Consider the following 26,607-nt stretch of genomic DNA (forward strand, 5'->3'; position numbering starts at 1 on the left):
CGCACTGTCTTTTTTGCCGCATCTCTTTCGTGTATAACTGCTATATCTACGAGGACTGAACGATTTATTCCGACGAGTTTCGACTAGGAAACGCACAATGCGCATGCGCGGGCAAAAAGAGGGCTTTCTGGGTAATGAACTATACTCGTGTACACAAGACCCATAGGCAATGGCACCCTTTCTCAGAATAAAACTTCATTACCCACAATCAATACGTGGGTAGGCAATTGCATTTCCTGTTTTCGCCGTAGCCTGTTAGCTCCCGTTGGCGGAGCGATCGTTAATTCAAGACTAGTACTTCTCGTTGGCAAGTGGTCGTGCGTTATCCTATTGTGAGGACATCTGTGTGCATCATTTTCGGAATATTTTGAAGGGAATAAAACAGCAAACAGTCCATCGATAGCGAACGTGAGGGTGGAGGCGTGGCAAACAACTAACCCGGCCAGAACGAAGGTAAAAAAAAAAAAGATAAAAACAAAATTAGAATTCAGTTTTGTGTAAAGTTACATTAAACGTATGTTTGAGTGTGTCTGTATATATTAATCCAAGTTAATTTAAATTTGTTCGGTTAAGAGTGCGTTGTCGTGGAAAGTTTTTGGTGTTTTTTCAGAGGGTTGGAACAAATTAATTTGTTTTTAATTCATTTCAATGGGAAACGTTTGCTCGAGTTACGAAAAGCTCGACATACGAAAAGCTCGACATACGATCTCAGTCCCGAAACGGATTAAGATCGTATGTCGAGGTACCGCTGTATTAGTTTCATTGAAGATTATTTTGCTCGTTATGGCCAGTGATGGACTTGTGAGTAGTTCTGGGTCTACCCCAATGTCCTGACCAATAGGCAACTGCTATAGGCTTCAACTCGCCCATGAGGTGAGGACAAGGCTACAGAAAATAGATGGATGGAATTCACCAACCAGTGCTGACAAAATAGTCAGGAAAATACATATCTCTCGTCATCGCTTCATCTCGAAAAAGTGCTAGTTGTACAAAGCCGCATGTGTTTTCATTTATCTGTTCAGTGCAAACCCGACACCGTGCGCACTCTACGTCGATCTGTCACATCCAAAAAAAAGGCTAAATAGATGAAATATTTGACCTTGGCTTAAGAAAATATTGACATTTCTGGCGTGATTTGATTTTTTTAAATTCTATTTTATTTTTTATTTTTTACAGTTTGTTTGAACGAAGTCGATTTGGACGTCTTCACGGCCTTCTTTGATGTGTGCAATCGCATGGGCCGCTAATGCAGGCCATACCTGAACTCTACCTGAATGAGACGAATAACAGAAATCAACCCAGGAGTCTAACACAGCTGCAAGATCAAGTCAGTAAAAACTTCTCTTTTTTTTGCCTTCTTTTGTTATTGTAGAATCGAGCTCATATTATTCAAAATCTACTTTCAAGGGCATACATTAAAAACTAGCTGCTAGATGCAACATAATCCATTGTCAACATTTTGCTCACGTTTGCTGCTTGTTGCTCAGTATATTTTCTAAGGCATATTAATAGATTGATGACTACTTTGGTTGCTGCAAAACGATAAAAAAAATTGGACCAGGCAGCATTCAGAAACACAATTACAAAATGAGTCTTAAAACAGTAGGATGGGCAAGTGATTTATTTTTGGACTTCACCATTATATACAGCTAAAGTATTAACTAACCAAATATTTCATAAACAGCCGGATTTTCCAAAATGATAACTCTTTGAGCTGGTAACTTGAAGCAGAGGTTCTGCTCCCCCAAAAATTGAGTCAAGAAAGAAAATGACAGAACTCCATCTTTAGTTAAATTATTATTTTTATTGGTGGTCTTATCTTCCAAACTGAAAAGCTATCTTCCCCTCCCTTAAAATAGATTTCTTGGGGTGTGCCCCCCAAATTCTCAGCTAATTGGGGTGTGCCTGGTTGTGTCTACTGCATAACATCAACTTGTGATAAGGTCACTTCGATAAACCGGAGGCTAGAATGAATCCATCTACTTTTAGACTTGAATGGCGTTCGTACAGTGGTTAGAGCTTTCGAATTGCTACCACAGCATTGGACGTTTGAAATACCTTCAAAGCGCTCCTCCCTTGGATTTTTGGGGCTATTCGGCGCTCTAATTTAACTGCTGTTAATTGGCCACTCATTTATCTGTCAATCAAGATTGAGCAAACAGCAGGCTAGTCATTAAGCGATGTTTACGCGCGCCGTTGGATGCACAACAACAAGTCTCGTCTCAATGACGGACGGCTTGTGCGTGTGCGGGAGTCGAAGGATTCCTTTGGGATTGAACGATCCCAGGTGAGCGGCTGCTTTGACAGGCCAGTGAAATGTTGCGCTATTGTGTAAACATGACATCAGTCAGATGATCAGATGGAACTGGCACTCATCCACTGAGACGCCCCTGGGGACGAGGATTTTGTTATTTGGAAGGTTTCAGGTGTTGGGCGGACTTGGCTTTCTCGACTTGGGTTGAATTGATCGTTGGCATTTGGATGAGGTTCATTGTAGTGGTCGGGAACCTATGACTTGTCCGTAAAAAGGGTTGAAATTGCCAAAAAATGCACTTTTAAATTCCGACTGTGGCTCTCAAGGAATGACATTTAGAAATGGTTTGTAGCACGTGTCAAATCTTGTCCTCCTTTGTGCATGAAAAGGCTTAAGGTCGATTGGTAGTTTATCTAGAGCACGTGTCAAAGTGGCGGCCCGGGGGCCAAATCTAGCCTGCCGCATCATTTTGTGTGGCCCGGGAAAGTAAATCAAAAGTGCAGACTTCTGTTTTAGGATCAAATTAAAATGAAGAGTATAGATGTATATTACATATCCTGATTTTCCACCTTTTAAATCAATTATTGTAATTTTTTAATCATTTTTTTTCTGTGTTTTTAGTTCAAAAATCATTTTGTAAAATCTAAAAATATATAATAAAAAAAGCTAAAATAAACATTGGTTTAGATCTAGAAAAAACTGAATATTCAGGGCTTTTAATCAATTTATAAAAAATATATCTAAATAGTATATCTAAAATGGTCTGGCCCACGCGAAATCAAGTTGACTTTAAAGTGGCCCGCGAGCCAACCCGAGTCTGATACCCCTGATCTAGAGGATAGGCGGAGTTGGGTAAAGGCCGCACGTGGACAATAAACACTCGAGTCTGATTAACTCTTTTAATGCAGGCCAAATATTGCGACGTCTGTAAAAATGAGCTCAAATGAAACAGACGCTCCGCCAACGAGTGGAAACATTTCCCGCTTCGCTGCAACTCAGCACAGTGGAGATGTAAACTGGACGTGTTTGAGTTTCACTGGGTATGTGGGAAAAGACCAGAAGGCGGTTGGCTTGAGGGAGGGAGGGAGGGATGGATTGAGGGGGGCTAGCGTACTCGTTGCGAAGGCTCACAAATCTTTGGAAAAAACACATTTCTGGGGCGCCTTCCCCTCCCCACTCAAAAAGGAGAAAAGGCAGAGATGAAATTTATGACACCTTAATACTTTTTATCTGAATTCAACAATGATCTCTTTGGGAAAGCGTCTCGACGGGTCTTCTCACGACGGGAGACAGAAATCTTAAGTTTAGGATTCACCGCTTATATTTACATAGTCATTATTACTGTAACAAATTTCATCCTTATTTACGATTTTGACATTCAAACTTTTTCCCCAAATCTCATTTTATTCCAAGCGCAATGACAGTTTTCACCTTATTGTCACAAACATGTCTGTCGTCTCTCTAAGTAGTAGAACTGAACTTCTAATTTCAGGTTTTTTTTTAAACACTTGTGTTATATAACATTGTCTTCTAATATGACAATCGTGATGATTTTCTTCATCACATTTTCTTAAATTAGGGAATTGGGATTCGTCATTCCGATTACGGCATTTTCCTAAAATGAGAATCGGGTAAACAAAAAGGAAAGTGTTTTTAAAACGTATTCATTTATTTATTTAGTGGTCTTTCACTGCCGTCCCTCCCAGTTGAAAATCTATTGGACGCCTTCTGTTGTCAATGGCAGCCAGTTGACATTCGCCCTATTCGCCGTTTTAAAAAACTATTTTTTTTACCTGATTCTCATCTTAGGAAAATGCCGTAATTGGAATGACTTTTCCTATTCATTCATTAGCTATTATCTTTTTCCAAACCCATTTGAACATTCATTGTAATCCTGTACTTTTAAATGTTGGTATTTGTGCTGTCTGTGATTGAAACCATGATTTGGCCCTTTCCTATGAGCCGAATGTTTATTTTATTTGTCACCTTGTAGCAACACATTGTGGACTGTGTTTTATTTCGGGAAAAGTTTATCATAACTGTCATTCTATGAGGCGTTTTCTTCCCGACGCTCGCTCAGACCGCACACTGCCGCCCGCGACCAGACGCTCTCCAGCTCGTTCCCGCAATAACAAAATACAACAGGCTTGGAAAAACACAAATTGGAACAAGAAACATATAAATGTATATAAAGTATATTTATACCTCTGTCGCCTCTCCCACGTTTGGGATGGATATTCAAAACCAGGGCAAATCTTGCTCATGTGAGCGCTTACGTATTCTTTTAGCAGTAACGAGAACATCCATAAAAAAGTTTGACTGACGTGAAAATGCTTTATGCTGATATTTTTAAAAAATCTAAATGAAACAAATCAAATAAAAGTCAAATATATATTGAAGTCAAAGTAAAAAAAGAGTGATTTGAATTTTACCAAGTAAAAAAATGGTCATTTTGAGAGATTAAAGTTATATTATTATGATGCTAATGACTAAAATGTTTAAATACCATTTCATTACAAATACGATGAACTTTTTTGCAGACATAAAAATAACAATTGTCATTTTAGGATTTAATAAATATGACACAAAGCATTCTACTGGAGAAAGTTACAAGTAATAGTAGTAATATTAACAAGAAAAATAAGTTGGCGGTCTGCAGAAAACACAAAAAAAACAAAAATGCAAGCTAAACTTCACAGCAGAATCCGAGTTATGACAAAGAGGAGCACACAGAAGAGCAAAATCCTCGTTGTCGGATGCGATATAATTATAGATCGGCGTCCGGATGCCGATGCAGCGGCGCCAGCTGATCAGCCCGAGGGTGCGCTCTGTTCAAGTACCATGGCTAATGGAGACATTCACGCGGGTCAGCGCGTTGACATTAATCTCGTTGAACTCCAGCTCAGCCGAGGCGTCAAAGCTAATCCTCACATCGGGCCGGGTGTCAGGTAGTCGCTCGCTCTTAACTGGATTAAGTGATGCCTAAATCTGGCCTTTCAGGGAAATTATATAGCGTTACTTACTCGTTATTTAATCACCCAAAGAATTGACCTGTAGAATTAGTGGCGGTCATTAACATTTGCATTCCACTTTAGAGGCCCTTATCTGGACTTTAGCATACTCAACAACAGTATTTGTTGTTTTATGAACATGAATACAAATGTTTTACTCTCACACCTTTGCAAACGAGACGATAAACGTCCAATCGTGTGTCCTGGAATATTCCTTCGTTTCGTTCATTCAACAACATAACAGGTTGTTGAATATTGGTTGCAGGCCCAGCCAAACTATGAAAACAGTGCGAGTTATAGTCCGGATAATACGATAGTTTTTCTTGTAATTTCCTCTTGCCTCAAAATAGAATAGTCAAATATATGAGAAATGTGGCTGCAAATTCAGGGCTCTCCACGCCTACTGTCCATTGTTGGCTGGGATAGGCTCTAGCACCCCCGTGACCCTTTTAAGGCTAAGCGTTACAGAGAATGAACGAATGAGAAAGTTGGAGTGCTGTTGTGTGGATTTTTTTTTTAGATGTAACTTATAATATGAACTCAAATGCATTGTATTTGAATGCAACAATTTAAAAAAATAATTTTATTTATGGAGAAAAAAAGAATACAAAGTCGGTAAATCAAAGTTAATTCCAAAATTCATGTCTGCTGCTGATTTGGATAGCAATTGAATATCCTTCGTGTCCTTCAAATCACAAGAGCTTTAACACCAGAAAACGGTCCCATGAATAAGTAGCCTACTTTAACCTTGCTTGCTATTCCTCTGGCTGTAAAACATGTTAGGGGGGGGTGACTTGGATGTGAGTAATTCGACCAGTCGGTGGGTTAATTGTTGGCCGGATGCTTGGCAGGAGGTCAGCTCGCACAAGATTTATTTCATGTTTGCCATTTGTCACCTTGACCCAAAAATCGCTCTGCAAACACAGCCAGTGAGTGTCTGTATGTGTGTGTGTGTGTGTGTGTGTGTGCGTGTGTGTGTGTGTGTGGTACCTTTTCCCAAACACGGGTCGAGCCGTCCGGCGGGTGCCCGAAGGGGAAACCATTTTTCAATCGCCTTTGATTTGTCTGCTGAGTAAGTTGGCAAGTATGCTTTCAAAGTCCAGTAGTCTGCTGTGCCGGCGGGACCACCACAAAGGGAGCTAATCCCCTCTATCGCGGCCAGCGCAAACACATTAAGCGCACAACATCAACACGCCGCTTGAGAGCCCCCCATTGACAAATCGGAGAGAGATTTGCCCGCCTGAGAGTTTTCCCAGCCTGTCCGGGAGCATCAGAGTTCAATGGAAATCATCCTTGTGAACAACGCAGCGCCTACCGTGCGACCTTGATTTTTGAGCGCAATTAGTGAATGGCATGAGCTCACATTTCCACATTTTTCAGTTACTCAAACGTGACCTCGCGTGAAGTTCCACTTTCTTCCGACGCCGCTTGCGGAGGAAAGGTCAAACTGAGTGTGCGACCTGGATGAACTTTGACCTCAATGCGCTCTGTGGCGCTATCGCCATCCCTTTTCTGAATCAGACCGCTCGGCAAACAAGCAGATAGGAAATTGGCGACGATGCCACGTCACGCGGCGCCTCAGAGGAGGAAGGCATCTCACCAATGTTTGCATGAAGTCGGGCAATCTCTGAGGAAGTTATAAAATAGAAAAACAGAAATGTAGTTTGTTACGGTGGCAAGTGACACTGTAAAGTTTGATTTTTATTTTATACCATACAATGCTATCGTGTGTGGTCGATTGGTCGCCGGTCTTTTGGTCGCCATCTTTTGGTCCCTGGTCTTTTGGTCGCCCCGACCGCAACAACGGGCGACCAAAAGACCGACGACCAAAAGACCGACGACCAAAAGACCGACGACCAAAAGACTGGCGACAAAACAAGGTAAAACAACACGGTCTACGCATCAATAAAAAGCCAACAATGGCCATGAGAATTTTTACTGAGCCAGCGTGTGAGTGTATAAGAGTTTGTATGTACATGCGTTGTCCCTTTAAGAAGCTACGTCAGTCAGGGTCTTAACAAGTTCTCCAACAAAAAACAATAAAAGTCCGGGAAATTTGGAGCTTTTCTTTAGCCTAATAATTACTAGGGTATTAAGTATGACTAAATAGTAATTCGCAGTTTGTATTTAGGGAATTTGAGCAACGATTTAAATGGTAATTATCCATAACCTTCCGGGCGACCAAAAGACCGGCGACCAAAAGACCGGCGACCAATCGACCGTGTACCCAATGCTATGGAGGGCAATAGATGTCTAATCTAGGCCCAAATGAATGTTCTCCCGGCCCTCCCAGTCAAAATGGATTGGACGTCTAGCTCCGTCAATGCCACCCAAACATTTAAATGACTGCCCCGTTGAGGTTTGAGAAAAAAAAAAATCATAATTCGAGCATAAAAGAGTTAACCAGTCAGGCCCTAATAATTAACACCCACACTGCCTTTGTACCAGCATACATGCGCTCTGCGCCACAATCAGGCCACCAACAGCTCATCTCCCGAGAGGGCGTCACTCAAAGAAACAATGGCTGTAGGGGTGAGTCTGATCCCAGCTGTTCTACGCACCGCGCCGGGTCGTTGGGGGTGGGGGGGTGCTGTGTGTTTGTTTAAAACTCACAGGAGTTCCATTAAAGCCCTGACTCCCCTCATTTAGCAGTGCCATGGCCACACAAAGGCCGGGACCCTGGGAAGCGGCGCATTGCAAGGGACACCAATTACGGCGGCGAAGACACAGACCGGCTTGTTCGTGCTCAGGGACATGTCACGTCGCTAGAGCGCTCTCCCCGTCAAACCCATTGACCGGAGGGCACACACAGGCATCTTAATTGGTGTTGGGCAAACACATTTTGTCACAAAGTTGCAAAGGAAGCTAAGTAGCTGAATGTTCATATTGTCCAACCCCTGACCTGAGAGCTTCAGGGGCCTTTTTCCCTCCCGCCGCCACCACCACCACGCCGAGACATCATTATGTTCCATTACTTTGAGTCATCGTCTCAGACTCGCCGCGATACGGCGAACCCCCCTGTTTAGAAAACTCATGCGATAGGCAAAACTTAAAAAAACTGGTGCTAAACTCATTTCAATTCATTGCATAAAAAGAACTTTCATCAAAATAACTTCAGGGCGGCCATGTTGGTAGGGGCGATGTTCCCATCAAGGTCAATACATCACTATTAAAATGATGTCATAACTACCGTATTTCTCGACCAATCGATGGTGCTAGAATGTTGATTTTCTCCCACCGTCCCGCTTTAGATTAGATTAGAACTTTATTTCATCCCGTATTCGGGGAATTTCCTCGGTTGCAGTAGCAAGACAGACACAGAAGACATTGTAGACCTAGGAAACAAAATAGATTGGACATGAACTAGTGTAAAACTGATACTAGTCACACAAATTGAAAGAACAGACTGCCTTCTTTCTTCACGCCATGTGCCGTAAGGAATGAATATGGCGGTGAACGTTCAGATTCTAACCGTCGAGTATACTCGTCAATGGCGCTGAATGAGTTAAAAGCAACATCCTGACAATAAGCATGCTGTCAAAAAACATCCAATAATCTGATGGCACAGTTATGACCCTAATTCCCTGCAACCCCCTCCCACTGACCTTCTGCACTGAGGGGATTCGGTGGAGCGGGAATCACTTGTCATCGTTAGTTGTGGAGAGCGGCCACCATGGCGAGCTCGCTTCTCCTGGCTCGTGAAAATATGTCGCGTTAGCGGCACGGGGATCTGCAAAAAGACCTCAGGCGATAGGTTGGCGTGAGCATCAACAGGTTGCGGGCATTTTTGCCAGTAATAAAATATCAATTTGTTCAGTTAGGTCATTTGTTTCTTGAAAATAGGCAACCAACATTTCTGCTCTGTTTATGGTTAAATTGTGTTAATATTAAAGGGAGTTCCTTAGAAGTATTTCACCTCTGTACAGAGTCTATGGAGTCAAATTTCACCCCGATTTAAACCATATTGAGTTAAATAGTATGGTAAACACCTGAGAGGAGTGAATTTTGGGACACTACAACTTTGGAAATTCTGTATCCGTAGATTGTTTTCGTCCAGATGCACGGCGGAGGGATTGGATCGGAACTCGGCAAGTCGATTGACTTGACTCTAGTGGCATGAACTATGTTGGGGTTTTCCATTTTTTGTCCTTTGAGTCTTATGACCGGCCCCCCAAGGGCAACCCCAACTACGAAAACATGTTTGACACTGCGGCCTTAAATGCGTCAGCGCATCGATAGCGGCAACAGAGACAACAACTATTGCAAGTGTTTGTCATCTTGACACTGGTGGAAGCGAACAAGAGCGTCCTCAGTCGGATGCCAAGTGACACAGCTCATTAACTTCTCCTTTGCGGCCATTCTTCGCTCTCCTCATTGTTTTGAGATATGACATGAGCCTTTGTTCACAGTAGTTTTTCCACCACCCTTTTCTTTGGGGCAGTGGCCCTCTGCCCCCCCACCCTCCAATTCCGCCCCTCGCCCCGGGCCCGTAATTAGTGCTTTGCGCTAGGCGTACTTTCTCACAGGACTATGACACAATTAATCAGCACTTTCCCACCAATGGACAGCGGCCACATGATTCAATGGAGGACGCATTCTCAACTTGTGTTTGTTTTTCCACTCGTGCGAATGTCGGGCTGGGGAAATCATGTTTGAATAACATGCCGAGATTAGAAATGAAGGGCAGCTCCACGGACAAGCGGTTCGTGTGTCCGCCTTGCCGTCTCCAGGTTCAAATCTTGACTCCCACCTGGCCGTCTTGGGTTTTGCATGTTCTCCTCTTTGGTTTGGTCAGGGAGTTTACCTGAAGGCAATTGGAGCCCACCCTTGATTTTCATTTTCCCATCGGTGCCTAAGAGCGCTTTGTAATTGGCTGTGTACGACGCAGTTATTTTGTAGATTGAGAATAAAACGACACGTGGAACTATACCAGTGTATGTCGATAAAATTGGAGACTTCAGGATGGCTGCTTTAAAAGCTTCTTTGTCTGTGGCTCAAGGGAGAGAATTAACTTCATTTGTGAACATTTTCACACTTCGTTTTATTGTTTTTTTCTAGGGCCGAATTGACATCGTATGTAGTTTATTCTTAATCATTCAAATACTACAATGTCATTCATTTTGCCCGGTATTAAGTCAAACTTATTTTGTAAAACTAAAATACCAGAGCAACTCAACGAGTTGAAAGACTCCCATGAATCGTTTCAGTATTTTCGTTCAAGTAACAAAACCTTTTTTTTATACAGTAAACCCCATATGCATGTTTTTCAACCCAGTAACATTGTGGTTTACAGTATTGCTGTTATTCCAACGTCCTCCGCATTGGTGTGTGTTTTCCACCGAGTCCGTCCAGTAAGCACATTGGTAAATCCTGTAAAAACACTGGTACAATCATGCACTGTCTCCCCTATGACGATGCCATGATGGTGAATTTTTTTAAAAAAAAAAGCACGACTGGACATAAGAGGCTACGAGTAGCCCGGCTTTTATTTTGACAGTAAATGACGAGTTGCGAAAAGTCATACGTGAGCTTTGTTTGCTTTGGAGCGTCTCACCTCGGCTTTATTTTTTTCGCTCACTCCAGCTAAAACTCCCATAGACAAATCTTGTTAAAAGGCAAAACATTTCTGTTGGCACGGCTAATTGTTAAGTGTGTGGTGGCGAGCGGCTTTTTCTCACTGGCTGCATCCGCGCCTCATACTGTATCTATTGTGTGCACCCTAATAATAGAATATCAAGCAGTTGGCAAGCCAGGCTGCATTTAAAGCTTGAAAGCGAGAGAGGGCTCCATTCTATGTTTCATTTGGAAGTGATTGGGCCCACTGATCAAAGGTGGAGTCAGAGAAAAGCCTGGTAGGAGGTTCAGGCACCAAGAAAAAGGAAAAAAAAGACAAAAAAAACAAAGAGAAAAAGAACAGCGTCTCCCTCTTATTGCTTGAAATGTCAATATGCACTTTTTGACACACTCGGGCAACTCCGAGGTATGCCGCTGGGAACAGAAAAGCATCGGAGGCGTTTCTTTCGGGGCTTTTGGGGGGGAGTTTCACTTCTATTTGTGTCAAAGTGACTCACTAAAACATATTTGGCTTTTGGCTGAAAATTCCTCATTAAATAAAGTTCACCTGTAAAGTTTCATGTGAACTTTAATTTTCAAAGTGACACTAAATTGTTCTTTATTTCAGATTTTTTTTTCCGTTACATTATTTTTCTTAAACTTGGATGCAATTTTACTGGGTTTACAAAACAATATGCCGGGAATGCCATTTTTAAGCTTTTTTTAGTTGGTCATTTTCTACCTCTTCTGCAGACGTGCACAATTTAATTAATACACAGCTGACTTGATCTAATTTTAATATTCATTTTTTTTACATTTCCACTCTTTGCTTTCATCTCCTTCTGACAATCCCTCCCAGTTGTATTGAACCAAATCTTTCAGTGAACGAGTGATGAATACTCCGATGTAGTGTCTACTCACCATCAAAGGGTCAAATTTTCATCAGAAAATATTAAATTAGATAATAATGCTAAGACTTTTTGGGCTTTGTGGCTTTAAATGTTCACGTTTCATCAAACATTTACATGTTAACAGGTGAATTGGCCTTCTTCGGCACTCCTTTCCGGTTTAAAAGTCGCATTCCACAAAACTTGTGGTGTCGGTCTGAATTAATTTTGCAGCCCTAGTTTAGTAGCCCACGCATTTTGTGTGTGTGTAAGTGTGTGTGTGTGTGTGTGTTTGTGTGTGTGTGGGTGGGTTTGGTGGGGACAACAAGATGAAAAAGCAGCAAAGGGGACATAAACCATTGCTAAAAGTCTTTTCTGCTTTAACTCCGCCATTGGAGACAAGTGCTAATCTATCACGCTAGCGGTGAATCATCCACTGTTAAAAGTCGACCACGCAGTGAGGTGGGGGGTCTCCAGGGGGGTCCGAATCGCTGGGAATTTCAACCAAAATGATTTTCTCCCCCTTTTTGGCTTCTTCTGCCTCGCCGTGGCATCATCATTCAGTCTGACGCGCCGTGTAAACAGTTTTCAGCAAAGCACGCCGCTGCGCATTCCTGCAAAGCCTTTCGTAAAACATCACTAAATGTTAACGCCGCTTGCGTTTTTCCAGCGAAAAGGAGATGGTATTTTTAGCCCTATTCAAAGGTTAGCAAAGTGATACTGCACTTTTTATCTCAAAATATTTGTCTTGTGTTGCAATGAACGCTTGCAACGACGGGTCTCGCTTTGGGAAGACGCCTTTGGCAGAAGGAGGAACTGCAGAAAAGAGAAATATGTAGAAATAGAGCTACTGTAAATCTATAAATCTGTAAATCACCTCTGTATATCTGATGGAGAACATTTGATCCAAGATGAGACTGTGGGCAGCCAGAAAACATTTGAAAAATGTATCGTGGAGGAGATTCTGGGTAGCTGCCAAACTTAGTTTTACCGATTATCATGAAATTGTTGTGTAAAAATGGATTTTTCGAATGTAAACATACATATAGTATAAACTGTACCTTATGTTAGATTTTTTTTTGCAATATCCTTATACCTTTTGAATTATTGAGTTACCTGTAGCAAATGTTCCCTCTAATTTTTTGTTTGTCTGGGCAGAAAGACAACCTCCCTGAGCACATTGAGTCCTGGTGTGAGCAACATCATCATTGCTCGCTATGGGCACACACCAGTATCACACCTGCCATAAGCAGGTGCATGTCTACTACACATATATGATTTAGTAATAATAAAATGTAATGATTAATATCTATCAATGGGTGGCCCGGCGGATGAGTGGTTCGCGCGTCGGCCTCACAGCTAAAAAAAAATGGGATTTTATTTTGTGCGCTCCATATGATTTGCTGTGCGCTGAGAAGACGAGTGTAGTGCGCAATTGCGCACGCGCACAGCTTAGAGGGAATATTGCCTGTAGCCCTTAATTCATTCATTGCCATTGACAGAAAATCCAGTCAAATTGATTGGAAGTCTATCACAGTCGATGTTAATATTCAAGGATAAAACTAAATGATTTTTTAAAAATGATATTTTTTAATCCGATTCTGACTCTGTGACATTCCTTGTGAAAAATTCTCAAGTTGAACAATAAGTCGGCCATTTTGGTTTCATTGAGCCATTTTGCCCTCAGCAAAGTTTGCAAAAAAATTAGCCCCCCACTACTGTTTACCCTGAAATTGGGTGGGTGTATTTATAATGGTCAGACACACGAAAAACCTCAAGAAAATATAAAACTCCAAGCATTTTCAGTTTGAATGTCTATGAACGTAATGAAAACATTCATATCACAGATATAAAATATAGTCCTCATTTTATTAACAGAGGCCAAATAAAACTTATAACATTTTATTTACAAAAGGGGGCAATAAATATCTTAATAATAGTCATAAAATTACTTTATGCTTACATTTTTTTTTAAAAAGTCCATAAATGTGTGTCACGTTGTTAATAAAGTTGACAGGTGAGTACGCATGACCGTAAAGGCGAGAAAGTCACTGAAGGAGAATCCCGCGTTGAAAACACGAGAAGAAGAGTTCGCCGATGACTCGGAAAATAAGAAAGCAGGAGGTAGACGAAGTCTCCGACTAAAAAATAAAATACCCAGGGAGGTTCAGTCTGAATGCGATGACACGTGGAATTGAGTAACAAAAAAAGTCAAGCGTAAACGAATGCCGTGTGAAATATTGCACTCGAAGCAACACAGTCATTCCGGCGGCGCCGTCCGTCCCGCCTTTTTTTCCCCACGGGAAACAACAATAGCGTCGTCGTCGTCATTGCTCGGCGACACCAGCGCGATTCCAATAAATCCCGCTCGGCCGATTCTTAGGGCGTTGCCTGGCTTTCTGAAAAAAGTCTCCATCGCCAACGCCAAACGCTTCCTGCGCTTCCTCCGTGCGTATAAATAAAACGGTCGACACGCGTCTCGTAGAAAAATAAAAATGTCTTCTTCCGAAACAAAATCGTCCACGGAGCGTCGGCGATCGATCGGTTCGCTCGTCGCCGATCAGTTCCTCCTGTTCTTTAGCCGACGGGCTCGCCGCGTTCGCTTGGTGACGGGCGTGAAGCGGAACTCCTCCTGAGGGTCCTCGCGGCCCTTGGGGTCCCGCTTCATGAAGTGAACCTCCTGCTGGCGTTGGGTGGTGCGCGAGCCCTTCTTGGGTCGACCCTTGCGGTTGAAGCCCAGGTACCAGCCTTTGTACTTGGCCGACACCAGCGCCGTGTAGTTGTTCTCCAGGAACTCCTCTACGAATACGCACTCCTGCTTCCCGCCGTCAGGCTGAGGGCAAACGAGAAATGATATTTTTACTTGACGTCAAAAAGATGGCCATTAACCGCCATTTGAAATCCTTAAGACTTTTTCCAAAATAACAATATCAGGGATCGCTCCAGATACGATCCATGACAATTATATCAGTAAGATTATCAGTAAAGAGGCCAGAAAATTAATGTACAATATTCTGCATTGCAACTATTAAAGAGAAAATGTAGCTATTTCTAAAAGGAAAAACCAATACTTTTTATTTTTTTGCACTTTGGCGGGCTGTCTGTCTAAAAAGTTTGTTTTGATGGTATTTCACTGCAACATTTCTCTAAACAAATGAGTCTATGTCTTAATTTATTGCCTGCCATTTCTGCAGTAGGTGTCCAATTTATTCAAACTGTTAGGGCTGGCTTTGAATGCTCATGTTTGAGTGCCACTAATGGTGCTAGTTAAATGTTTAGCGTTGTCAACGGCAGCCAATGAGTTAACACACACTGAATTTCTGGTCTGGTGGAAATTTTTTAATTCTTTTTCAAGCGATGCATTGATTCTTGGTGGAAGCGTATCGATGTTTTTTTTAGATCCAAAGTACCATGATATTATTGATATATTTTGTCACCTGGATTGTATCTAGTTAAAACGAAGAAAAAAGTGGCTTACATGTAATCGCGTGGAGAATGGGGAGTGCAATATTATAAAATGTTTAGAGATAAGAAATAATACATTTGATTAGGTAGGAGGCTATGGGCAGAAACAACAGGTAAAGTTAGGTTTATAAAATGTAAAACTTCAACATGGTTATCTATGAAACATTAAATAGAGGTAAATTTTATTTAAGGAAACTAATATTATTCGATGGCCAGCAGATTGCAGATGCCAGTTGAGAAAAGCGAGCGACGTCCGATTGGAGAGAAAAAAAAGTTATTTTGAGTTTTTGCTCCAAATTGACCGATGAAGCAAGTACAGCTTGTCATTCAAATTAAAACGTTCCCCTCATTTCGTCATTCAGGAGCTCGTGACAGATGACTTGCTTGAGAGCATATTAAGGCTTAGCCCCCCCTCCCTCGAAGACCACCTGGCATGAGCAGGTGACATAATTGCATTCCTCCTAAGTGACCATTAGCATTGTGGCCATCGCGGCGGCTAATTGAGCGATCCGGTTACGTAATTGAGGAACGGGCCCACAGTTATCAAAAGAGTTTTGTTTGGAGGAGGGGGTGCAGAAGGGCGGGGAGTCGGGGTGGTCTCTTTTCGTCGGGACAACTCACCCTTCCGACTATTTTGCCCTTTTCGTTCATGCAGATGTAGTGCTGGCTCTCTTTGCCCTTGATTCGAATATGGCTGCCAAACGTTTCCGTCTCCACCACCAGGAGAGCTAAAAAAAAAAACAGAAAAGAAAAGGAAAGATCAACAACAATAACAAAACCCACTTTTCCAAAGATAACATACTCCATTCGGACGGAATTAACCTCACATGTTGGATGGTTTTGATCTTAACCAAGTAGGCCAAAGTAACAACAACACATTTTGCTCCAAATTCGGAAGCCCTGCCGTGTTTTCTTTTTGGCAAAGAGATACATTTGGAGACAAAGGGCAGCAAAGAGGAGACTACGGGGATTAAAACCTCAGTATAATGTTCAAATCAGTTTAGTGTGTACAATTGATGCAATATAAAAAAGAAAATGCTAAAATCTGACCCTTCCAATGAAGTCTAGTGCTGTCAATGGTGCTGAAACACGATCATTCAGTGCCAGTCCTCTCAACTTAAATCCATTTTATTTTTGAGTTAGCCTCCATCCTCCATTCCAAATCCCCCCCCCACTCCCCCTTTCCACTGTTCCTCGCATCCCCGACGTTAACCCCTGCGAGGTGGCCCTTTGTCCGTGGCAGGCCAAACATTTGTGCAGTGGTTACGTGCCCCCCCGCTGGATTAAGTTTCAAGTCTGCCTTTAGTCTGTGCTCACTCAATCAAAAAGTTAAGATGATCCATTTGTTTAACACACAGGGCGTCCATTCAGAAAAGAAAAGGCCCCAGGGATAGGGATGGACCCCCCCGATCACCCCACCCTCCCCTTAAACTACAGGGGGACAAGCGGGAAGAATAAATGAGTCTTAAGCCACTGCAAGTTTAGATTGCTCTGGTTTTATCCTGTCTGCATTCTTCTCAAATTGGGGTTCACCTCCTCGAAACACAACTCTAAAATATAGAACCAGTTAATAATTAAGGCATTGAATATCATTGATATGATGGTAAGAGTATTCTTTGACTTACTACATTATTTACCGAAACATTACACTCTTGGTTAGTGTATTTTTCCCAAAAAAGAAGACATTGGTTTAACTTAACGGGATCCTCTTGAGTGGCCGTCCGCTGAGCCGCGCCGATTAAGCGTAATCTGGCCACAAGTCAACACCGGGCTAGCAAACGGAATTAGGATGACAAAAGGAGGGCATGCGGTGCTTTTATTGGTGCTTTGTTTAAGTGCAAAAAAAGATAAACAAACAAAAAGCCCTCCCGAGCTGCCTTCCGAAATGACGCTAGGTTTACATGCGTTTTATTCGTAAGCGAAGGGCGGCGGCGCCAGCGCCGGGAGTTTGCAGGTGCCAGGTACTGCGGCGGGACGGGCAGACGGGGGAGGGGACGTGCAACTGGCAAGGCTTCCTCGCAGGGAAAGAAAAAAAATACAACAGGATCTGCTTCCACTCAAGCTCAAACAAGCAGTGAGGAAACATTTTCTTGGGGGGGCTGGGCAATTTTCCACACGTTTCGCCGTTGAGAGCGGTGAACCCGTTTAGTTGGCGAGTCTACCAAGTTTCCGCAGGGATAAGTAAAGGCCATTATGAGGGATGCTCGCGAGCCAATCACGTGATCGGACATCATTTTTGGGGGAATGGGATGGCGTGCCAGAGATCGGTTTTTTGAAGTATGCTTGTTTATTTTTAGGTGTAGATGTTAAATCCAGTTTGACTGCATGTGATATCTACAATGAGCAAAAACAGAATAATGTATATGATTTGTTTTAGAATACAGTCATGTTTGGACTTTAAGACACTACTTTTCTGCCCCACCTTAAACCCTGTGATTAATAGTCCAGTGCGGCTTCTGTGTGGACGAGTAGAGTTTTTGAAGAAAATATTAGGTGGCTGCGGCTTATAGTCAGGTGCGCCTTATAGTCAGGTGCGCCTTATAGAAACTCAACCATGTGAATATTGTTCCACAATATTTCTCAATGTGTGAGTGAGTAGTGGATGAGATGCACAGGAATTCTCCCATACCATACTTGCCCCCATCATCTCCGTTGGCATTGACTTTCTTGCCGAGGATCTGCACGTGCTTTCCCGTGGTCCGGCTGTACAGCTGGTAGATGCGGACCTGCTTGCGACTCAGGTCGTCCGGGTTCCTTGTGTGGTTCTCGATGTAGAAACGGAAATCGGCGGAACTCTGTTGCGATTCCTGAAGTGCAGAAGGGAAGGAATAAAGCCGTGTGCCAACAAATAATTTGTATTGCACCGATACCATACCAATAACATGTTTTATTTGGGTAAATATAGATATTTATTTTTCTTTTAATACCAAATCAGTGCATCGTCAGCAATTGCTCTCTTGGTTAGGCCAGAAACTGCGTAATCGTCTGCCATTGGCGCCACTAGATGTACCCATGACATCATTTTAGTGCTGTATTGGTATTTTCACCAATACAAGTATCGTTGTAACACTACAAATTACACTCATTTTTTGGACTGGAAGTTATATGGGTATCGCATTTATTTTAATGAATTTACAAATTATTTTACACAACTGTCATCTTTATCTGAGTTGAAATTCACGTTCCCTCCACCCGAATATATTTTTGCGGGGTATTTTTAAAATCTAACCCTAGTCCAGGAATAATTCCAGAATCAGATAATTTGAGAAGATCTCCAGAGCAATCAGCTCAATTAAAACTGGATGAATGGCCCCTGCACCGCAATAACATTTTCAAACTAGCTTCGAAAAATGAGCCACGTATTAGATTTGAGTGCTTTCGGCATTTTGCAAGCTGCTAACTGCTGGATGTGTCCAGAAAAACCTAGAGGAACAAGTGCAGTCTCACGGTGTGCCACGCTTGATTTACTTGCATTTCCACCACTAGCAATTATACACCTGAAGTGGCACTATCATCAGACAAATATCCGCCTGCGGGGGCGAGCGGGCTCCATAAATTAGCAAACAGCTACAGGCAGAGATTGGAGAAATACTCCCACTCTTTACTTGAGCTAAAGTAAAGAACGATCACGAGAAGTTAAACATAATGTACGGTAGGTATACGCTACTTGTAAACAGTACACAAAGAAAGCGGTGGCTAAATTTAAGAAAGTAGAAATACCTGACAAAGTATTTGTAATCGAGCAACCCCCAGAAAAACAAAAATAAATTAATAAAGTACCCCCAAAAATGCACAAAGTAGCCTTTCTAAGGTTCACCTGTCTGATGTTTACGAGTCACTTTAGACCTGGCCTAAAAATGAGAAAATTGCTGACTTATTTTGCTGGGGCGGCACTGTCACAAGCGGGAGCGTGCGGGGAAACGTATACTTTCGGAAGCCCCGGAATCCGTGGCCGGACCTGGTTTCCACAGCTGTACTGTGCCAGTAATTGCACGGTAATGACTCTTTACACGGCGGCTCTCAGGTGGCTAATTACATACGCATTACATAGCCCGAGTGCTTGTTGTTCTAACCCGGGACAATGAATGACATCCAGCGAAAGCCATGGGAAAGATGGAAGTCGTTTGAAAACACAGGTGTCAAAATGGCGGGCTGGGGGTCCACCAAAATAGATCATGCGCATCAATGTGGTGTTTGATGATCACATTCAAATTAAGATGAATTAAAGTGCTTAATATCGGACTGTACTTAAGTTTTCACTAAAGCAAACATGCCATAGTGAGGCAACAGGTTTAGGGAATTTAGAACCGGTTCATCGCAGATGAGCAATTCACCAGGTGCAGGGCTAACTCTTGCCTCATAGGGATTACTTATTGTTATTATTTAAATTGAAATTAGTCATCATTGTTGTATTTTTGATGTTTTAAATGATAGATAATTTAATGAATTAATGCAATAACTCAATTAATAATACACAGTCTAAGGTTGATTGTTTTTTTTTCCCCCACAGTATTCCGCTTGATAGACATCCAATTTTGGAAAGTCTGGCTGTCAATTCTCATGTTTCAGCGCCATTGACAGAGCTAAGATGTCCAATCCAGTTTGATTGGGAGGTGCAAAGGAACGTTCAGTCAAAGCGCACTGAAAGTCTATGCGGTCAACGGCAGTCAACGAGTGGAATAAAAAGTCAAGTAAGTCATATTTTACCAAGTTCATTTCTAAAACTAAAGTTTATACATACAATTTGCATGTATACTTTTGAAGGATATGTGTTTTGGGCTGCTAGTTTCATATTTCAATACATCTCAGTTTTTACTACATTGGCATTACGGCAATAGACGTTAACTCTTTTTTAACTGGGAAGGTTAGCAATGCAAGATCACGTTTCAGTTCCATTGATGGGGATGGTCTTTCCATCTATTTAAATTGGGGTCAACAGCAGCAAATCAGTTAAGATAGAAAGGAATGATTGGCCGGTTTGAGAAACCGAGTAAAAAGAGTATTAAACACACCCAAGAGTCTCTTTAACAAAGACAAAGATCAGCAGCATCTCTCATCAACCCTCTTCTAGTCAAGCTTAAAGATACAAAAAAGGAGAGAGAAAAAAGAGCCTGCTGAGGGATTTATCTCCCATCTGGTCATCTCCAAACAAACACCAAGGTGTGTTTTGCTGCAAATTTGCACTTCTTGTCACGGGAAGCGCAAAAGGTGGCCAACACGGTCGAGCGGCGGCGCTTTTTATCAGGCCGCGACCCCCTCGCTGTCGGTCTTCAAAGACGACTTGAAAGCCGATACTGAGGCGACTTCAAAAGGGGGAAGTGATCGGTCGCATCCATCTCCACGTTAACAATGACACCAGAGCGTACGCAAAGGGTCATGAGCACAATGACAGACGTGCGGCCACAAAAAACTAAAAACTTGGAGTGACTCTGCCTTCACTGTCATGTAACATAGTGTTAACTCTGTCTGTGGTCAATAAGACATTTTTCTCTAAATCTTTCATGTGAACCTACAAAATTTTAAGATAATATGATACAATATGGTAGGGCTGGGTGATTTTAGGATGGGGGGTGTGTAATATTTAATGGACCAGATGCATAGTGACTAGTTTGCCATATTTTGAGCAGTCCCTCAAGAAGGGTCTAGTTTTAATGGTTTTCAAGCCAATGATTACATTCCAGGTGAGGTCAACTGTAAATCTAAACAACAAGATCATAAAGACAAGTACACACTATGATCCAAAATATGTTTCACTTTTTCGGGAGCTCGCCAGCTCAATGCTAAAATGATTCATACCATTGTATAAAAACCGCCAATAAGAAAAACTACTTTTTGGACTACCACGATATCAGCCGGTATTACAAACCCTGCCGATGTATTATTTTGTTCCAATTTAAGAGCTTCCAATTGAAGACAATATAAGTATATACATTCAACACAATGGGTCAATTTGGATCTTTTCTTAACTGATTTTTACATTAATCAACAACCATCTTAACTAGTCGTGTAAATCCCTGCTAGTTTTTTCATCGTTTCTTACGACAACAATACTATATTTGCCACAATTGAATTGAATTGAATGGCTGAGCCTCCAATCAAAGTGTTGATTGATCTAGATTGATGTACGATTCCCCCTTACTCACAAAAAGGATCTCAAATCTTCAATGGTTCTTCGCTGCCTTCTGCTGGCAGTTGTGCAGAGGTAAAATTCATTCCCATCTTTAAAGTGAAACGCAACTTTCCAATTAACGAAGGCTATGCAAAGCAGCAAATATTGTCTCCATGAGTTCACTCACAAATATGGCCAAAAGACAACAGGCTCGAACCCAGAACCCCTCAGCTGCGAGGCAAACACGCCTACAGCGTTTTACACGACGTCCAGGGAACGATCGTGTTTTACGCAGTTCGATTAAATTCAACGTCCACCGCCGTCAACGGCAGCCAAAGAGTTCAAACGTCGCACGTCACGGCTTGCTCGTTCTAACGTCACAGGTCATAACTCGGCGTGGTGGGAGAAGCCCACCGGGGCGGGGTGGGAGCAAAGGGGGATGGCAAATAAAAAAAGCGTTGTAGTGCACCGGCGTTCTCCCGACGCTAACCGAGCGAGTCAATTAGGTGCGCAGACGCCTGCTAGTGCTTACGGTTCAAAGTGAGTTGCTGCTCGTAAAAAGGGGGAGGGGGAGAAAAGCATCTGTTCAAAGAGTGTAAAAACATGAACACGCTACTAATTGAAGCGCATGTACAAGCCGTGACACAAGCCCTGCTTAATTGTCACGCGCCTTAAAGGAGATTTGCAAGCAGCTTCAACATCAACGGCTGTACGTTTTATGTGCGCGCTCTTAATTGTCAAGCTCGTCAGCGCCATGCGTACAGCGACTTAAGTAGCATCATGCTCAACTTCATATGGTGTCAGAATGTCTGTAATAGGGAGGTCAAAGGTGAGGCTCAAGTGGCATTTTTTTATGGCTTTGCTATGAATTTGAATCCTCCTGTTGTTTGTTTGGTTGGTATGCCAAAAATGTTCATGAGTCGGCTTGACCCAGCACATGTTTATTCATAATATCAATATCTTAAGAAAACGATTTTTTGTGGCTTTTTTATGTTGCTAGTTTGACATATTTTAACTATCCTGATAGGCCCATTTGACCTACTTCTATATGAATCATGATATCAATATTATCCAAAAATAATATCATAGTAATATACATATTTAACAATGAAGTAATATACATAATCCTGAAAGAAGAAAATAAAACAAGTACTTTTTTTTTACTTTTTAAACAAGTTATAACACTCAATATTTCATATTGGTATGTTTAGTCATAACTTTACGTACATATAAGTTTTATAACTACCAAGATAAATTAACAATATGTTAGTCATTTTACAGTTCTATAAACAAAAATAAAATAAAAATTAATTTACAATATATAGTACATGTACAGTAAAAAAGAGCCCTTATTTATTTAGCATTTTAAAATAAACTAAAATGATGTATAGATATAATTGAAGTTTCTTTTTTTGAAACAGATGTTTCTAAAAATGACGACTTGCTTTTTATTTTATTTCTTTAAAGGTTCTAAATTAGCCTATGGATATCTAGTTATACAACCAATACTGCTGAATTAAATACTAAATCATGGATTTAAACAAATTGCATGTCATACATCTTTTAATTTAACAGTTTTTCATTTGACTTGACTTTAGCATTAAAATTGCCCGTAGTCCTTTTTCCATTCATATTATGTTTTTGCATCTGTTTAGTTGATGGTTTTCCTCCAAACGACATATTTCCTACTTGATTGTAATGTAGTACATGCAGTTTGCTTATAGCCTATCTATTTTTGAGCACTTCCTGTGTTGTGTGACTGTAGGTATGATTGAAAAAAAAGAAGACTGCATTTTCATGATGCTCTCATATATCACTCTATTTTCTGCTGAAGTAGTTATTATGAAATTTCTGCACTGTGAAACTAAATGAGCTCATGAATCTTATTGTGGTGCATTATATAATTTGGTAACTTTGGGTAAAAATCAATACTTCTATGTAGTATATAGGGAAATGGATCACAAAGGCGAATTCGTACAAGAAAATATTGTGCGATCATTTTTAAATGTTCGGAGAGAGACCAGTGTACTAATAAAATGAACACAAACCAATCACACCTCCTAACTTTAGATTAGGGAAAATTAAATGCTCTGATGTGATTGTGTCATATACAAAAATCAGAATAGCCAAATTAAAAAATAAATAAATACATTTCATCATGACCTTGTTTTTCCCACTCAAAATATAACTTAAATTCAAAAAAGTTGATTTTTTTTTGTATAGTACTGTGCATTGGTTAGGGACACTTCAGTTGGATTTAACTCCTTCACTGCCATTGACGGCGATAGACGACCAATTCCTTTTGAACAAATGTTCATTTGCTCCTTGCCAAAATAAATTGGACATCTTGCGCAACCAATAGCAGTCCAACCTGATCATTCAAAGACACCTCACAGTATAAATAAGACGGACGCTTTTATCGTTGTCAATGGCAGGCAATAAATTATGATAAAACACTTTGTTTACAACAATGGCGAAATATTCTCTGCCAGGAAGACAAGGTGCATTATTATTATTATTTTACCCGTTCGTAAAAGATTGTTTTGCTCTTTTATAATTTCATCGTTGGAAATCGTAGGTGGATTTCCCGACCCATATGTCGATATTTGTGAGGTAATTATCGTTGTATCGCAAATCGTGTCTGGGTGCACCCTTAATTTCACTGGGAATGTTCATCATTTCTGCGATAAGAGGACACACGCAATTGCAAATGAAAGTTGCACGTACCTGCAGCTGAAAATAGAGGACCAGGAAATGCAAACACCTGAGAGCAACAAAAAGAAAGAAAAAGAAAGAAAAGAAAGACAAATGAAGTCAATCAAATCAATCCCTTGCACAAGCGGACGGCGTTTTGAGCGACTTCTATTGGAAAGAATGCAAATTGTTTCGGGAAGGAGACACTTACAGGTAAAAGAACCTGGAAGGCAGCGGCGACATCTTGACACCTGCTTCCGCTCGCTCGGCCGATAGAGGAAAAAGAAGGCGGGGGTGGCTGGAGGCTGGAAGCTGGAGGCTGGAGGCCGGAGGCTGGAGGCTGGAGGGGGGGGGCACCGGCACCGGCACCAGCACCGCCGCCGCCGCCTTCCTGGAACTCCTGCGCGGCCCCACCGTGCGCCTTTTTACGCACGCGGCTCCGGCGAGGAGACGGTCCGAGGCAACCGAGGCAACATCAGGCGCTTCCTCGTCGACGAGTTACTAATCCAGTAGAGGATCGGTCATTTGAAAGACGAAAAAAAAACAACAACAACCAAATCCCAGTCTTCCGAATGATATCCTCTCCGAGAAGAAGAAGAAAAAAAGAAGAAGAAGAAAACACTAGTTCCCAAAGTGTACCTGAAGAGGGGGAGTCCTACACCTTGCACGGGCCATTTTTTTGTTCTTAAACGATCAAGATTCTGTTTGTTTGTTCGCTTCTGTTTTTTGTTTGTTTTTGAATTAAAGTCCTTCCAGTCTAATGGTAAGAATAATAATGTCGCAATCCCCCAAAAAAGTATACGCGGCTGTCAGTGGGTTGAGCAGCAGCGTCTCGTAAGTGCGCGTCTGCCGCTGCACGTTGGGCCACTGGGAGGCTTTTTGCTCGCTGGTGGGTGGAAACATGGCAGCGATTTGCACCTGATAGGGTGATCCCAGGGACCATCAGCATGCACGGGCTTCCCCTCAAAGTGCAGCCCCCCACCACCACCACACTCATCGCCCCCCGCACCCAGTCGTCAGTGGAGAATCGCATTTACTTTTGCCAGCAATTAAATTCAACACTATTTGTCTTATTTCATTTTTTTTATTCTTTCTTTCTTTTCTTTTTTTACATGAAATATGCATTTTGTGCAAATTCTCTTAAATAGGATGGGTTCTTAACCCCATAATAGGGTGATGACATCTATGGTCTATTAGCCCATAATAATAAAAAACGAATATACATATTAGATTAGATTGGATTAGATTAAACCTTATTCATCGCGTACTCAGGAAAAACTATTAAAAAAAATAGAGGAACTCTGGTTATGCGCCTTCAATAAGAGAGTGCTTTTATTATTTATTTAATAGCATTTAACCCTTTCATAGACAGTGGTCAATACAGTAGACAGCTATTCCAAAGTTGACACTTGGGCAACTGAAAATGTTTGCCCATTAAATCAACTTTATAACGACAATTAAGTCTTTTAACCCTTTATTTGAACAAATAAACAAGTTTGCTAATTGTTACTTTATTTATATTTTTATTGAAAAATGTATTGTAAAAATAGTCTTACAATTATACATCATTTGATGAATGAATAAACACTGAAATTCACACCAAATAATACTATTTTATTTTCTTAGTATATAACTCATTGCTTGCCATGGACAGGTGACAGACGCCCAATTCACTTAAATCATTAATGCTGCCTAGAATGCTCGTGTCTCGGTGTCATTGACAGCTACAGACGTCTAATCCATTTTCACAGTCAAAATGGATCAGACGTTTAGCGCTGTCAATGGAACGGGTTTAAAAAAAATGAATGGCCTATTAGTGATAACCAATGTAATGGCTCAGATGTACGCCACGATCGCATTGCGTCCCGTTTGCCCGACAGAAACTCCTCTCGTCTGCCTGCGCTTTTTAAAGGCTGGCCGCTTTGTGGATTGGCTTGCACCTTTGCCAGACAGCATTCAAATGCAGCCCTCCCTTTTCTTTCTCTAGTTCAATAATGTGCTATAACGTATCCGCCATTTCAATGAATGAGGGGTGTGAATGTGTTTACAAGCGCTTCAGAGCTGGCAGCGCTAGAAATGAGCCCGCAGCACATCCCATGCTGCCATTAAAAAAAAAAAGCTTTGTGGTTGGCCTTTATTGTCCCGTTAAAACTGGATCCTCGGCATTCCTGCCCTATTCATATTCAAAATCATCCTAAATGATTACATACATCACTTCCCATGTGGCCATTTCAAAGGGATGTTTTGAGATAGACGCACCGAGACAGCTGCATGGACATAATTAATGATATGACATAATTTTACTCATATTTTGAAGACACTTCATTTTTGACTGCTGCAATTTGATGGTGGCTGAAAGGGAAGTGTGGAATTGTGTGTGGTTACTAATGCCTACAATTATGGCAGCAAGCAGTCGTTTGTTAAATGCAGTTTCATAATCAAACATGTCAGTCAAACCACAATAGATAGACATTAACAAAAATGGTTCAAGATTTGACTCATATTTATAGCAGTATTGCACTTATACATTTTTTTAGCTCCTGATTGCGATGACTACAGATAAGGTGGCGATACCGCATTTTTGAAATAATGTACTTTTTTTGTTCCTTTAATATTAAACTCACTAGTCATTGG

The 26,607-nt window shown here is 41.5% G+C and overlaps 1 protein-coding gene and 1 long non-coding RNA gene across 2 annotated transcripts in view; one reads left to right on the plus strand and one right to left on the minus strand.

Annotated features, from left to right (window-relative positions):
- Positions 1-1,180: 1,180 nt before the first annotated feature.
- The window catches only part of LOC144082003 (uncharacterized), a 33,391-nt gene continuing 7,964 nt past the window's right edge, over positions 1,181-26,607 (plus strand). Inside the window, exons 1-2 of the long non-coding RNA XR_013303106.1 lie at positions 1,181-1,327; positions 19,681-19,861. This is a non-coding gene — a long non-coding RNA (uncharacterized LOC144082003). The remainder of the gene's footprint in view (positions 1,328-19,680; positions 19,862-26,607) is intronic.
- Positions 13,561-24,813, minus strand: fgf24 (fibroblast growth factor 24). The gene is made up of 5 exons (XM_077608686.1): positions 24,185-24,813; positions 24,007-24,043; positions 17,800-17,977; positions 15,792-15,898; positions 13,561-14,538 (listed from the first exon to the last, which is right to left on the minus strand). The coding sequence occupies exons 1-5, from the start codon at positions 24,214-24,216 to the stop codon at positions 14,266-14,268; spliced, it is 627 nt and encodes a 208-aa protein (XP_077464812.1). The 5' UTR covers positions 24,217-24,813; the 3' UTR covers positions 13,561-14,265.

The sequence above is a fragment of the Stigmatopora argus genome, chromosome 9 (genome assembly GCF_051989625.1).
Source record: "Stigmatopora argus isolate UIUO_Sarg chromosome 9, RoL_Sarg_1.0, whole genome shotgun sequence".
Classification (NCBI taxonomy): Eukaryota; Metazoa; Chordata; class Actinopteri; order Syngnathiformes; family Syngnathidae; genus Stigmatopora; species Stigmatopora argus.